The sequence below is a fragment of the Agelaius phoeniceus genome, chromosome 2 (genome assembly GCF_051311805.1).
Source record: "Agelaius phoeniceus isolate bAgePho1 chromosome 2, bAgePho1.hap1, whole genome shotgun sequence".
Classification (NCBI taxonomy): Eukaryota; Metazoa; Chordata; class Aves; order Passeriformes; family Icteridae; genus Agelaius; species Agelaius phoeniceus.
The window spans coordinates 62434176-62448383 of NC_135266.1; the positions used below are offsets into that span (position 1 = coordinate 62434176).

A 14208-nucleotide genomic window follows, 5' to 3' on the forward strand; every position below is an offset into this window, starting at 1 on the left:
GGCTTGCATGAGCTTCATAAAGTTCAACAAGGCCAAGCACAAGGTCCTGCACTTGAGTTGGGGTAACCCCCAGTATCAGTGCATAGTATCAGAGGAAAGACTGAGAGCAGCTCTGAGGGGGTGCTGGTAGATGGGAGGCTGGATGTGACCTGGCAATGTGCACTTGCAGCCCAGAAAGGCAATTCTGTCCAGGGCTGCAACAAAAGCAGCGTGGGCAGAATGTCGAGGGAGGGGATTCTGTCCTTCTGCTCTGCTTTGCTCTGCTCTGATGAGATCCCCTCTGGATTGCTGTGTCCTGCTCTGGGGCCCCCAGCATAAGAAGGATGTGGACACGCTGTAGCAGGTGCAAAGGAGACCACAAAGATGATCAGAGAGCTGGAGCACCTCTTCTGTGAAGACAGATGGAGAGAGCTGGGTCTGCTCAGCCTGGAGAGGAAAAGGCTCCAGGGACACCTTACAGGTGCCTTCCAGTGCCTCAAGGGGGCTGGTGAGAAAGATGGGAACAGACTTTTTAGTAGGGCCTATAGCAGTTGGACAAGGAGTAATGGTTTTAAGTGAAAGGAGGGTGGATTTAGACTAGATGTAAGGAAGAAATGTTTTATAATGAGAGTGGTGAGGCACTGGCACAGGTTGCCCAGACAAGTTGTGGATATGGCATCCCTGGAAGCATTCAAGGTCAGGTTGGATACAACTCTGAGCAAACTGATCTAATTGCAGATGTCCTTGCTCATTGTAGGGGGTTTGGACTAGATGTCTATTAAGGCCCCTGCCAATCAAAACCATCTATGGCTGTCTATTGTCTACTTTATTTAGCTCATACTTTATTCTGAAGTGGTCAAGGTAAAAGCATTTAAAGTATTTACCCATACACAGTTTATATAGTATTTTAAAATCTGCTTTTCTTGAATTCTGTTGTCTTCTCTTAGGTCCCCAAATACTTGTCACAACAGTGGAGTAAAGCTTCAGGAAGAGGTGAAGTGGGAAAACTAAGGATTGTCAAGTAAGCCTTTACTGGTTGCATTTCTTAGAAGTTACCTGTGTAAAATAAGAATACGTTGCACCTGTTCTAAGACATAATCCTCTTTCTTTCCAACAGTGTGCATATTTCTCTGATACATGATCAATGTTTGCTTGTGTAGTGATTAGGATTATAAATTGTACAAAATTATACTGGGGAGTCACTCTGTCACATTACAGGAGGTTTGATTTCCTAGGTTTAAGGAAACCTAATTGCAGAATTTGGTTTTATTTACATGTGTTATTTTGCTACTTCTGTTTTCACATGCTGACTTTCCCCATTTATTCTTGGGCATCAGCATAACAAAAAATTGAATAGCTCTGGAGTGAAGATAAATAATAAAACTAGAATTTGAAATTGCTTTTTTTATCAGAAAGCTAAACTTGAGGAATTAGGCTATGGAAACATTAAATATTTTAAATATTTATATAATTGTTTAATTCTATAAATTATAATAAATATTTATATATTTATTAAATATTAAATATTTTCTTTTTCAGAAATCAAGGAAGAACGGAAGTAAGTAATTGCTAAAGTTTATGTTTTGAATTCTAAAAAGTGTTTAAAATGTGCTGGTTTCTAATGTAACATATTTTTTGTTATACCTCTAGCGAAGCATTGTACCACAGAATCAGGAAAAGAGAATTCTGTTAGTAGCTCTGCCCATAGATGCCTGTGTGACTTGCATCAGGTCTCTCTGTTCCCTCACTTTGTTTACCTTCTCTTCAGACACTTTGAGATGTGTTAGTACAAAAGGCTGAGGAGGATGCACAGGAAAAGCATGTGGTGCTGTTGTGAAGTATCCCTCTTCAAGCTTCCTTAGCTCCTCTATTGAGTGTACAATGTGAACATGGCAAAGGAGCTCTGTTTAAACCTCTTCTGGGCTGCAATTCAGGAGTCCCAGGCTAGTAACACTTGTTGTGGTACTTCAGCACTTTTTCTGGAACTCAGCTGGCTGTGCAAAACATTTTTCAGCACTCATACTGAGCAATGGCTGAAAACCTATTATGCCATATATTTTAACAAGTAAAATCAAGTTGTTCTCTGACTTCAGGAGGAGGTAATTTACAACTTTTTGAAAGCTGAGTAAATTTCATTTAGTACATGAAAGCTTTGAATTCTGTATTTCAGCAAGAGATCAGTATGGAAGGACTCATATTACTCTTTATTTTTGAAATAGAAATATGGTATACTACTTGTGTTTTCTCTCTTTTTATTTCCCCATAACTTGGCAAACAGTGTAATTGAGTCTGTTTGGTAACACTGTGGCAATTGTGACTGTTAGGTGTCATTTACTTTGAATGAAGAGCTTGCAAGCATCAGTGATATTGGAGGAAAGCCTGCTTCAGTCAGTGCACCAAGGGAACATCCATTTCTTCTGCAAAGTGTGGGAGGACAGACCTTAACAGTGTTCACAGAAACTTCAGTAGGTAAGTTAGAATTAAAGTTGTTATGACTTTACCAGTATGTCTGCTTTCAATAATTCAGTGCTGTAAAAGACAGAAAACTCGTAAGTCAGATTTTAGTGTTTTCTGCGTAGATAACACTGTTGTAATTTTTTTGTGTCTGTCTGTTTACTTGTGTGATTGAGCAGCTTATTTAAGTTCTCCGGGGTTATCATGTACATTTCATCTCTGAGTCTGCTGGAGAGAGCAGGGGGAACGTGGAATGCAGTGCAGAGTGCAGTACATTGTGCACAATCTCCTTTAGGGTTTTGACTGAAAAAGCATGGTTTTGTGTTCCCACGTATTTTTTGTATGAACTAGTATTTGGTTTTTTCTCCTTAAATTGGTCTCTGCTGTGAATACAATTCTGTAAGAATGCTGATTTTTCCTCTGTTCATTTTTTAAAATTTAATCAGTTAAATATTGTGCATTTCCCAGCAACTAGAAAGGGTTATTTGAGGACTGTGGATTTACTGAGTAGAATTTATTATTTTAACTGGGAGCAAAGGGTGGTTAGTTACATGAGAAATTATTGGGAGGAAGCACTGAATAAGCATAGACCCTGTCAAAATTGTTTTTGTTTGAGATTAGCAAGCATAACATACAGTCAATGAGTTTTCCTGAAACTAATTTGAATGCAAAATGGCAAAAATATTTTGCTGTTGTGTTTAAGTTGGTACAGTGACAGTACAGTCAAAAATATACTTTACTGTGCTTTTCTTGCTTGAATTTTTTGCTTTGAAAAATGAACATGACACAAATATTCCAAAATCCAGTCAGATTCTCACAGGCATCGTATTTGTGAGGTTATGCTCGTGTGCTTAAATGTGTAGGCATGTTTTGAGCTCCATGTCCATTTTCAACAAATTTCAAAGTGTACTATGGCTAGTGGGAAAACAGGTGTCTGAAGGGTGGACTGTACAGATGTCCCAACTGAAGGAAAGGCTGCTACTGTATTGGATGCCAGAAAATCCCCATGGAAAAACCCACTATAATGACCATGAAAAAACACTCAGTAAGAATTTACATATCTTTGTCCATCAGATGATCCACAGTAAGACAATAATAGGAAATTGAAATTCATTCATTCCTAGGTTCACAGATCAGTATGAGTCTTCATATTATAATTAGCATATTGTTTTCTGAAATGCATGTTGTCCTTTTTCTTTTTTTAATCTGCACCATGTAACACAAGCAATATATCAGTTTCAGCCATGGGCCAAAGATTAGGCTGCTATGGAACTGCAGATGTCATCTAGAAGGGTGCAATTGAAGAATTAGGCAAATGAAATATGGATAAAAAGTGCTTCATGCACTACTGTTCTCAGTCAATACCCTTATTGAGGACTGACTTAAATCAACCAGAGCAAATGGTGTAAAGCAGTTGGGTTTGTTTTGTACAGGGTGGGATTTTTGTTTGATTGTGGGTTTGTGATTTTTTCCCCCCCTCCACCATTTTTTTAAACACATTGAATATCCTAAGATCTATTCTCTATGTAGTCCTTTAACACTGGGATCCTTATGTTGGAGTGACTGTCTTTTTGATGGCTTTTCTGAAATGTGCTGTGATTTTGGAAGATGCTGTAAGCAGTTTATATCTTCTGGATAATTCAGCACTTCACATTGACTCATCAGGTCATTTAGAGCAAGCAAAAAAGATCAAATTTGACAAGAAATTTAATATTTTCTGCATTATGTAATTTCTAGTCTTCTGAATGGATTTTCTGTAGGTTTTATTTTGCTTTGTCTTAACTGAACTAAGCTTCTCCTACTTGTAGTGTTGGGAGAAATCCTTTAGTTCTTTCACTGTAAATGTCTGGTGGTCCCCTATTTCTTAATGGACAGTAGGCTCTTCTGAGGTGCAATTTATTGTGTCCAAAATGTGTGTCTGAGCTAAAAGGAACTTGGTAAAGTGCCTTCCATCCCAGATACTGTTAAAAATCTGGCCTGTGCTGGCTTTCACATGTGCTACATCTTCTGCTTGGATTAGCTCTGGGATTTCTCCCATTTATTTTCTTTTCCTTTTTCTGTGGTTTGAAATAGCCCTGGTGAATAATACTGAGTACTCTGAAGATGGTAGTTGCAAAGTATCTCCCTAGTTCCTTTGCAAGGCTGTTGCACATGTGAACATTGCATTTTCTCCTTGCTGGGCAGATCACTGAGGCCTGTGGTGGCGTTCCTGAGCATGAGTGTAGCAAAGCTGGTGGGAAGCATGGCTTCTATCATATCTGCAGAGGGATCCAAAGCACACTTGTCTCTTGCTGTCTAGGTCTTGCTGTCTAGGCTGGTTTTGGTGTTATTTCTGCATTAAATATGAACTACATTCTGTTCCATAAACATCACCATATGTACATCAACAGTTGCTATGCTACAATGCTATTTGTGCTTCCAGTCGTTTTATCTCATCTTTGTCATCAGCTGTCATAGCTGTGGTTTTTTGGCGGGTGAGAAGCAGAAGATTTTGCATATATTTTAATGTGTCTTATTGAACAAAATGAATTCTTCATATGTGCATATAGCTAGAAACTATCTAGGGGCAATTCATGGGTCTGATACATAGGGTATATTTGGTTAAAATTGTTTTCTGAGCTTCCTGCTGGCAGACATCCTAGCATAAGATAATACTGTAATTTAGCAGTTTCTTTCCTCATTGAAGGAATAGGAAGACACTTTTGTTAAACATTTAACTGCAAACTTTTCTGATTATGATTATACATTGCTTTCCTTACTACTTTAATTGCCCATTGCTTAATTTTTTCTGCCAGCACATAGTTTAGGTTTGCTGGATCTTAATGGAAATAAAATTGCAGCTTTGCTAGACATAATGATAAAAGTTTCTTATTGAACTGGTTTTTGGAAAAATGTGCTACTAATATGACTTGTGAAAACACAGACCTTGGCAGGCAATTACATCCCAGACTGTAAAGGACTGATGGGTGGAGGAGAAGATTTTACACTGTAGACACAGATAAAGTGTAAGATATTTCTGTAAAGTTGGATGAGATGATTCATTTTATTTAAATTTTGAAATATCTTCACAACTCCCCCTTCATAAGTGGGATAGCCGTAATGTCTATTTTTGCATCTTTAAATTCTTTCATGCTCTTTCCATCTTACTGAAAGTAAAAAGTGTTCAGAGAATTCCATTGACAGAACACATATCAGAGCTTTGCTTCTGAGCAGCATTCATGCATGGATTGTCTCACTGCTTCATGCTTCACAGAACATTGCTGGCTTTTAATACTTTGTTTTTCTTCAGTTTCCTGAGCCTTCTCTCCTTCAGAAATTCAGTTAGTGACACTCAATTATTTTTTCTGTTCTTGTTCAATAATTCACGTAATGCTGCCTATGTACCCAAGAACAGCTCCTTTATTCCCTCATTCCTTGAAAATTCTCCCATTGTTTTGAATTGTTGGGGTTTTTTCCTTTACACAGCTTCTCATATATGAAAGGACCTTTTCTGAGTTTGTACATGAATCACACTTACCATATAACTTACAATGTGCAATTGTGTTCCAGCGAAAATGAATATTCAGAGGTTTTTATTCTGTATTTCGTATCTATGTATTTTTAAACATCAGCTATGTTCAGCCATTAAAGAAATGTGAAGGGAACAAACCCTAATAAAAACCTTTCATTAAAGCAGTTACTTCTTTAATTGCACTTAATTATTCTCAGTAAAATACAGTGTGCTCAGAATCTTGATGCCTTGTAATACTGTTTCCAATTCTGTTAGGTAAGTGTCTGAATTCTGAAATTCCTCATCAGACTGTTATTTAGGAAATAAACACCCTCACTGTTCTGCCATCTTAGTGCAGCCTGATGAGGAGTTTTGACATTCACCTGTCTACATTAACAGTACTTTCCAATTATTTCTGTTCAGGCTGTCACTTAACCACATAGTCCAGTCTCCAGAAGATTTTGGGATCTAACCTAATGCTTCTTTGTTCTGTTTTGTACTTTGGTCTTTTCTGGACTGTTAGCAGAAGCAGAAAACCTGTCAGCAGCCTCATGATCAAAAGTAATAGAAGCAACAGCAGCCTTTCAAAACTATGGCATTTATGCACATTTCCAGATATTTTTGAGAATCATAAAGATGAAAACCTTGATCAGAAAAGGAGAATTTGAGGCTCAAGCTAGTTTAATTACAGATATCACTTCGATGGCTCAAAATTTTGTGTGTGTTATTGAGACATACAGTCCATTTAGAAAACAATTCCAGTTGCTTGCATCATACCCCTTCTCCATCTCAAAAGATTGGAAATGATATTTATTTAATTACTTATGCTTGTTGGAGGGTTAAAAAAGTACTGTAAAGCAGGGTCAGCTGGCTGGCAGGGATAAGCTAATTTTATTTTCATTTCTCTTATTAAAACTATAGACTGTTAATTCTTGTACAAATTTAAACAATTGAGGATATAACACACAAAATACAAGGTCTGTTAGAATGGGCTCTGTGTGATGGGAATAGTCTTTTTGCAAGCTTCATTGATTTAAAATACCTTTTGTTTCCAGTCTCACTGATGTATATGTAAAAAACCAACACCCTACCACCACCCACTACCACAGCAAAAAGCCCACTAACAACAAAAAACCCCAGCTAACCAGCCCAAATCTGTTGATGTTTGTCAACTCCTGCATGTTGTAGAGGAGGCTGAGCAGCTGTGGTCTGCATTAATGAAATATATTCAGTAGATGTAGTACAACTGCCTTTACCTTCTTCATTATATTACTGCTGAGAAGATTTTTAAAGGAGAACTTGTGACCTAATCATAACAAAACTGAGTTGTCTACTGATGAGAAAGAAAAATGACACTTTTTTACTTGAATTTTGTCTGTTTTTTTGTCTCTGCTGTTGAGGGCAGATACAAACACACACACTTTCCCTGTAGACATGAAGTACCTTTATTGCCATTTGAATCAGAGATGCTCTTAGCAATGTTCAAGGGTAATGTATTTGGCAATAGTTTCGGTGAGGTAACTCTGGTCTTCCATTGAAACTGAGTTGAATTAAACAGTTGAAATTAAAAGTCCAGTTCCATCTTGCTTCTCACTTCAGACAGGTGTTTGTATCTTTGTTTGTTTGTATGTTCTTCATTTCATCCTCTCTGCTTCTTGTGTGTGTACTGAGTGTTTCCTTCGTTAAGCTACAATTGCGTTAGGAATTGGTTGGACATTTATTTTAAGTCATGCTGTAAATGTTCCAAATATGCACAAAAAATTACATCAACGAGAAAATACTCGGTTTTCTGCACACAGGCTATCCTGGATGTACGTCTGAAAGTTGGCAGGGATCTTTACTCACTTTGTGAATACTCATGGCTGCGAAGGAGCCATATAATGATTGTTTCTCATAGAGAAAGCAGGTGCCTTCAGCTGCTGAGACTAATGACAGCCACCTGGTGTAAAGAAAGAAGGAGCTGGAAGATACTGGTTTTTATGTTTGCATTTAGTCCTCAGGCTCTCAAGCCATCTCAATGAGAAAAGAGGGACAGAAGCCTTCAGCCTTCAAAGCCAGCAAGAATCAGTGGCATGAAAAAGGTTTTCTAAAATATTTCATGTTTTCAGTTCTTTTAATACCCAGCCTGTAAATAGCAAAAATTATCAACCTAACTGAACTCGAAAATTACTCTCTGAGTTAGAGCAGTAATTCACTCTTGCCTGTAAGTAAATAGCTTGTAATGACAGCTGTAACTTGCCTGAGTTGAAAGCAAAGGACAAGTATGTTTTACCATTTCTAACTGTGTTTCAGGGAAGTGAAAATGTTCTTTTTGTTCTCTGCATCAGAGGATGCATAAAAAGGAGAAATATAGGGGGAACAGTCAAATATAATACTGACAAATTAATGGAGGGGTTTAATCTTACAGGCCTTGGTAGGGGTTGTAACTCAAATTACCACAATACATCTACTGGCAGCCATTTCTTGGAATGTGGGATTGGAATTTCTTGCAGAAAGCTGCTTCTGAATCTGACTCTGCCATTCACCAGAGCCATAATTTTTTAGCAAGTAACTTTGCAACACTGTGTCTGTTTCCTACACATGATTCTCTGCTGAGTGGAACAGGAGCTATTTCTGATTATATGTATTTGTTGTACTTGACAAGTACAAATACTTGACAAAAAATACTGATGGTCTATAGTATCGTTGTAGGACAAATAATCAGAGAGGAAAAAGCTTGAAGAAATAAATTCTTCCATTGCCTGTAAAAAGGCTAGAGAAGAGGTTAATCAAGGTCAAAAAATTACTTAAGGCCAATTAAGAACATTCTTTTGTAGAACCCTGATTATTTTTGTAATAACCAAAAATGTTTGTCTAGGCTAACCAGTGAGATAAATGAATAATGTACATTGCTTGAGCATAATCCTGCTACTGATTTTATATAAATGTGTAACTTTGTTCTTGCAGAGCTCAGTCAGAGGTACAATAGAGTTCTCTCATTTAAGTTGTGAGGGAGTTTGGGCACTAAAGGACTTTTTTTGTTGCTCCTGGTAGCAAATTATTCCTCAGAAGGTATATTTATAAACATTAATCGAATCCAGTGATTTTGATTTTATCATAATCATTCTTTACTTTGCAACCCAGTTGTTGGATGTAATTTCAAATAATCAAAACAGAAACATCGTGATTACTTTTCTGTTTATTTTTTTTCCCAGAAAACCAATCAGAAGAAAAATCAGAAAGCGGCAGCGTTGGTAAGTACAGACATTTTCTTTGAAGCACTTAAGAAATTACTTATTACTGCAGATTTCCAGTTTTGGTTCTTAAGAAATTGCTAAATTAAAAAAAGCTCCTTTTAAAAATATTTTGTAGAATATCATAACATTAAAAAATAACTTCATAACTGTTTATCTGCTGTGCCCAAAAGTTTAAATTATTAATATTTTATTTTTATATATATATATATATGTAATAATTTATTTCCCTTAAAAGAAGGGGAATAAAATGATTGATGAGGGAGAGGTTTAGAATGTAATGTTCTTTGCAATGTTGTTTTAGATTTTTTTTTGTTTGTTTCAATTTGTTGTTTGTCTACCTCTAGTTTGAATTATTTTCTTTAGGTTGGAAATTTTGTGACACATTTCCAGAACTTTTTTACTTGATTTCAATTGCATAAACTAAGCAGTCATAAAAATAGTCCATAAAAAGTAGTATTATCTCTGGTGCACATGGATTAAATAGTATTGGGACTGGAGTGCACTTGTTACGTGGTAATGGCACAGAGAGGAGATGGCTCATGTGAAAGGTGTGAAAGAGTTTCAAACTCCTACTTTTCGTTAAAAGAATTTCCTAAACAAAACTCTAATGCTAGTAGGTGTTTAAAATGTCATCTCGAAGGTACTTTTTGGACAATTAAACATGGAGATGTCTGCTTTTTCTAGTATCTGACATCTTTGAGTTGCCTTTCAGCATCAAATACTGTCAAAAGTGTATAGTTTGTGTCTGGCTAGAGGTAGGGTTTGGGTTTTGTTTTCTGTAGCAGGGAATTTTTTGTAAAATGGAGATTCCTTCTAGTACACTGGCCTGAGCATGTCAGAAGGCTGGTGTTAGTCTGCAGACTTGTACTGAATCCAAGGTATGCTTTATAGCTTGCAATTCTTATTTAATTGGTAAAACCTGTTCAGTCTGATTCTGTGTGAATTGTGGTGCAGTTTTAAGGTAAGAAGGAGTACTTCCTAGAGATTGGCATTTTATACCACTACAAGACTAGGATTCATGGCTCTGCAGTGTCTCATGTAAATCAGATATTGAGATTTTAGCTGCTAAAATGAATCAGAATTTTGATACTTCCATTTAGTTGTTTTTTTTAGTTGTAAGGGTGCACTCTTGGTTTTGTTTTGTTTTCATTTGTGTTTGAATGGTTGAATTGTCTCTCTTGGTGCCTCCTCCGTGTTCTGTGAATGTTGTGTAAGATGGCCACGTGTTCAGTTGTTTATATTTTTGCTTCAGCCAGAAGAATTAATTACTGTATGGTGTGAGCTCTTTAAATATGCTGACAAGATAAGTTCTAAACCCATTTAATGGAATCAAACTGGATATGGATTCACTCTCTGAGTCATGGTATTTGGTTACCCTGGGGCACATAAAGGAGGACTCTCAGCCATCAGTTACACCATTTGCTTATTCACTTTTTTCTCAAAATCATTGTGGAACTTAGATGACCTTTTCCAAACTATGTCTCAGGTAATTCAGGCTATGTAGTATTCATTTTTTTCTGTTAATCTACTGTTTCTTTGCCTATATCAAGTGCTTTTGAGGCAAGGATGATGTCTTTTATGTTTTTATTTAACATGTTAGCATAACAAGATCCTTTTGGATCTTACTGAATTAAAATATGTAAGGTTTAGTCATAGTTAGTAAGTAGAGAAAGTAAACGAGATACGACATTCCAAAACCATTTGATTTACATCTTTAAAAGATGTTTACATTGACAAGGTGCTGTCAAACTTTGGAATTTATGTTGTAAATCCTTAGCATTATGTATGATATTTTTAATCACATTTATTGTTGGGATAGTTGTAAACCATCTAGAAATGCCATGATAGTGTTGCTACTCTACATGATGCTGTTTGAGAGAGATTGTGAGTGATACTGGATCACACCTAAGTTCATCTGGCTGGTGTCCTGTCCTCAGTGGTGGTCAGCAGCAGATACCTTGAGATGAGAGTAAGAGCAGTGTAGAAGCACAATGGTACCTCCCCAGAATGCTTCTCATGGAATCATAGAACAGTTTGGTTTGAAAGGGATCATTAAAGCTCACCTAGTTCAGCACCCCTGCAATGAGCAGGGGCATCTCCAACTAAAACAGGTTGCTCAGACCCCTGTCCAACCTAACCATGGAGGTTTGCAGAGATGAGCACCTGGCTCCTTTCTGAGGAACCTGTTTCAGCTTCTTCCAGCCTTTAGTGATTCACAGCTCAGAGAGTTCTAGAACCAGAAATTATGGTGTTTTACCTAATAGAACCTCATGGATTTTTCATCTATGAAGTGTCCCTGTTGGTTGAGCCCATGTAAAATCTTTAGTATCTATAATATCTTGAATGATGTTTACAGTCAAAATATTCAGGAATCAAGACATATGTGAGACAAGTTCTCTTAAACTAAATTTGAGTTCCTTTTGCATTTTATAATTTTAGATCAGTTTTTCCATACAGAAATCTATTTGTTTAGAGCTTGTGATAAACAGTGCTTGGTGATTCAACTAGTGTTGTTTAGTGCCTGAAGGCTGGTTTATGCTAAAAGTGAAAGGAGCATAGCAAATAACACACTAAGCTAAAGGAGAAGAGAAATGAGGATTGGCTTTACTTGGTCCTATATGAGGATGAGCAAGCAATTTAAATCCAAATATGTGTATGTGGCTCTTGTTTGTTTATGACATTGCTTGCACCTACCTGAAAGTGCTGTCAGTGGTGACAGAAGCTGTGAAAACGAAGCATTTGTGCCAGTATAAAGTGTGACCTGCTCCCCCCCCAATAAAAATACTCAGAAGCTGCTGCTCTGAGCCTGTGTAGTCTGCTGAGAATGATACAGTAAAGAAATGCATTCTCATGTAAGAGCAAATTCAGTTAGGTGCAGTCCTTGTGGAAGTGCATTATATGGAAGCTGCAGGGGCAGCAACTGAGTATTTAATGTTGTCCAAGCTTTGAGCATGTAGACAGACAATATAGGGTGAATTTAGTATTGAAATGTTACCAATTGTGAATGTATGAATGTGACTGCAGACACAAGCATACAACACTCAAACTGTAGATACCACTTCCTTAATTTCTTGATATTGTAGGAAAAAAAAAAAGGATTCATATGTTGATTATACATATGTTGGAATATCTGAAATTCATTGTAAGTATGATGATAACCACTGAGCTCCATGTGATAAAATCAGCAATTTTTTGTAAAGACAGAGGCTTCTTATGGTATAACATGGGATGGTATAAAGCTGCTAAATGCACGTTTGATTTTATCCTCTTTCAAGCAGTTAACATATATTAATTAAACTCCAAAAGCAAAAATCTAACTGAAAAGTGATTGTCAAGAGGAATAAAACAGTAACTTTTAATTTAAATGCTAGCTTGCAACTCAGTGTTGAAGATAATTTGGATGCTGCCATGTTCAAGATGCAGAAACAGTTTTTATCTTAGAAATATAACTGGGTTTGTTGGCAGATAAATATGACACAGCCTAAAGTACAAGCTTCCCAGTAGCTTTCCAGGAGCCATAATCAGTGTGAGACTCCATTGGTAGCTGTTGAAACACACAAAGAAGCTTTAAGGTATATGTAGTCAAGGCCTATGGTACTGGTTATAATAAATATTGTGGAAGAACAGGGAAAGTGCAGTGGTACAATAGCAAAAGGATATGGATTTAATGTAGGCCAGCATTAACTGGAGTTAGTTTTTTGAGAATTTGTGCAAATTTCCTTGGTGCCCTTAGAGTGTGGCTATTTATTTTAGGATATTGTATGAATAGTCTAACATGTATGTCTGAGCAAACGAATGCACTTATTGTCAGTTTCTCTCCTGAGAACAGAACCTGATACAAAACAATGGGAGTTAATCCCATGACCTTATTTTGTCCTCCTATGATGTCCATGTCCAGCTTGTAGAAGTAATGAATAAACAGAAGTGTGCTTTTGGCTTGTACCAGAGTTCTTGGTTTTCCTTATGACTCTTGAGAAATCCCAGGAATCTTAGCCATGCTAGGCATTGCAGATCATGACTTCACAAATTGTGTTTGTCTTCTTTGAGGTATTTTGCTGATTGTTGCAGTTCACCCACCTACCAGCATTTGATGGGTTTGATCACATTTGATGCGTTCAGAGTTTTGGAGTATTGCAAATTCAGAGCCTTGAATGATGGATCAAAGGGGCAGAGGAAAATCAAATGTTTTCTGTCTTGGCCAGTACAAGACTGACATGTAAGGCTTGCAGGAGTCAGTTTCAAAGTGAAATTTGAAACTTTTGTGGGCAAACTCAGAAATCATAATCTTGGTGTGGCAGAAAAGTTATAGAAGTGGACTTTTATCACCATATGGAAGGATAAGATAGCCTACATGTTAGATTTCTGCCCTGTTGGGAAAGAGTTTTATTTGCTGTTCTTTTTAGAAAATGTGTTGGAAATGTCACGAGACCTGGCAGTGCTGTAGGCCTTAGATAATGTTAGTATTGATAAGACTTCTAACCTCAAGAGTACCTTTTCCTCTCTTTAGCTGATTCTTATCAACCTGGCTGGCAGGACCTTTAATTTGTCTCCTCTGAGACTACCAGTTTCAGCACTGAGGAAATGTACTGCTTTATCCCTAATACTTGCCAAAGGCCTTATTTAAGTAGTAGAGAGGCAATAAATGACTGGGTTTGGTGTTACAGTTGCTTGTCTGTTTACATTTTTTCATGCTTAGCCTGTTCATTGCTAGTTTGTTTGCTTATTTTTTCTTCCTGATTGAGAGAGTCTGTATCCACCTCTGACCTGTTTTTTTTCACTTTATCTGTTCGCTATGGTACAAAATCAGGAATCTCCTAGGAGCTAACAAATAGCTTTCTGTGGAGCTGCAGCAGGAGATTTGTAGCTTGAAGTTTTCTATTAACAATTTTTTTTTAAAGTTTATTCCTCTGACTTCTGCTACAATAAAGAAAATTGCCTCTTTGAAAGCTGGCATATGAAAAGCAAAAAGAGAATTTTGTAAGATTTTTTTGTCCATTATTTATTTATTAATTTCAGGATTGTTAGACATTACTTGTATAACCTCAGTGT

The 14208-nt window shown here is 36.9% G+C and overlaps 1 protein-coding gene across 1 annotated transcript in view; it reads left to right on the plus strand.

Moving 5' to 3' along the window:
* GTF2F2 (general transcription factor IIF subunit 2) overlaps nucleotides 1–14208 on the plus strand; it is a 79030-nt gene that overhangs the window by 5695 nt on the left and 59127 nt on the right. Inside the window, exons 2-5 of the mRNA XM_054654601.2 lie at nucleotides 927–1000; nucleotides 1519–1537; nucleotides 2304–2448; nucleotides 9118–9156. Coding sequence (XP_054510576.1) covers nucleotides 927–1000; nucleotides 1519–1537; nucleotides 2304–2448; nucleotides 9118–9156 — 277 coding nt within the window. The remainder of the gene's footprint in view (nucleotides 1–926; nucleotides 1001–1518; nucleotides 1538–2303; nucleotides 2449–9117; nucleotides 9157–14208) is intronic.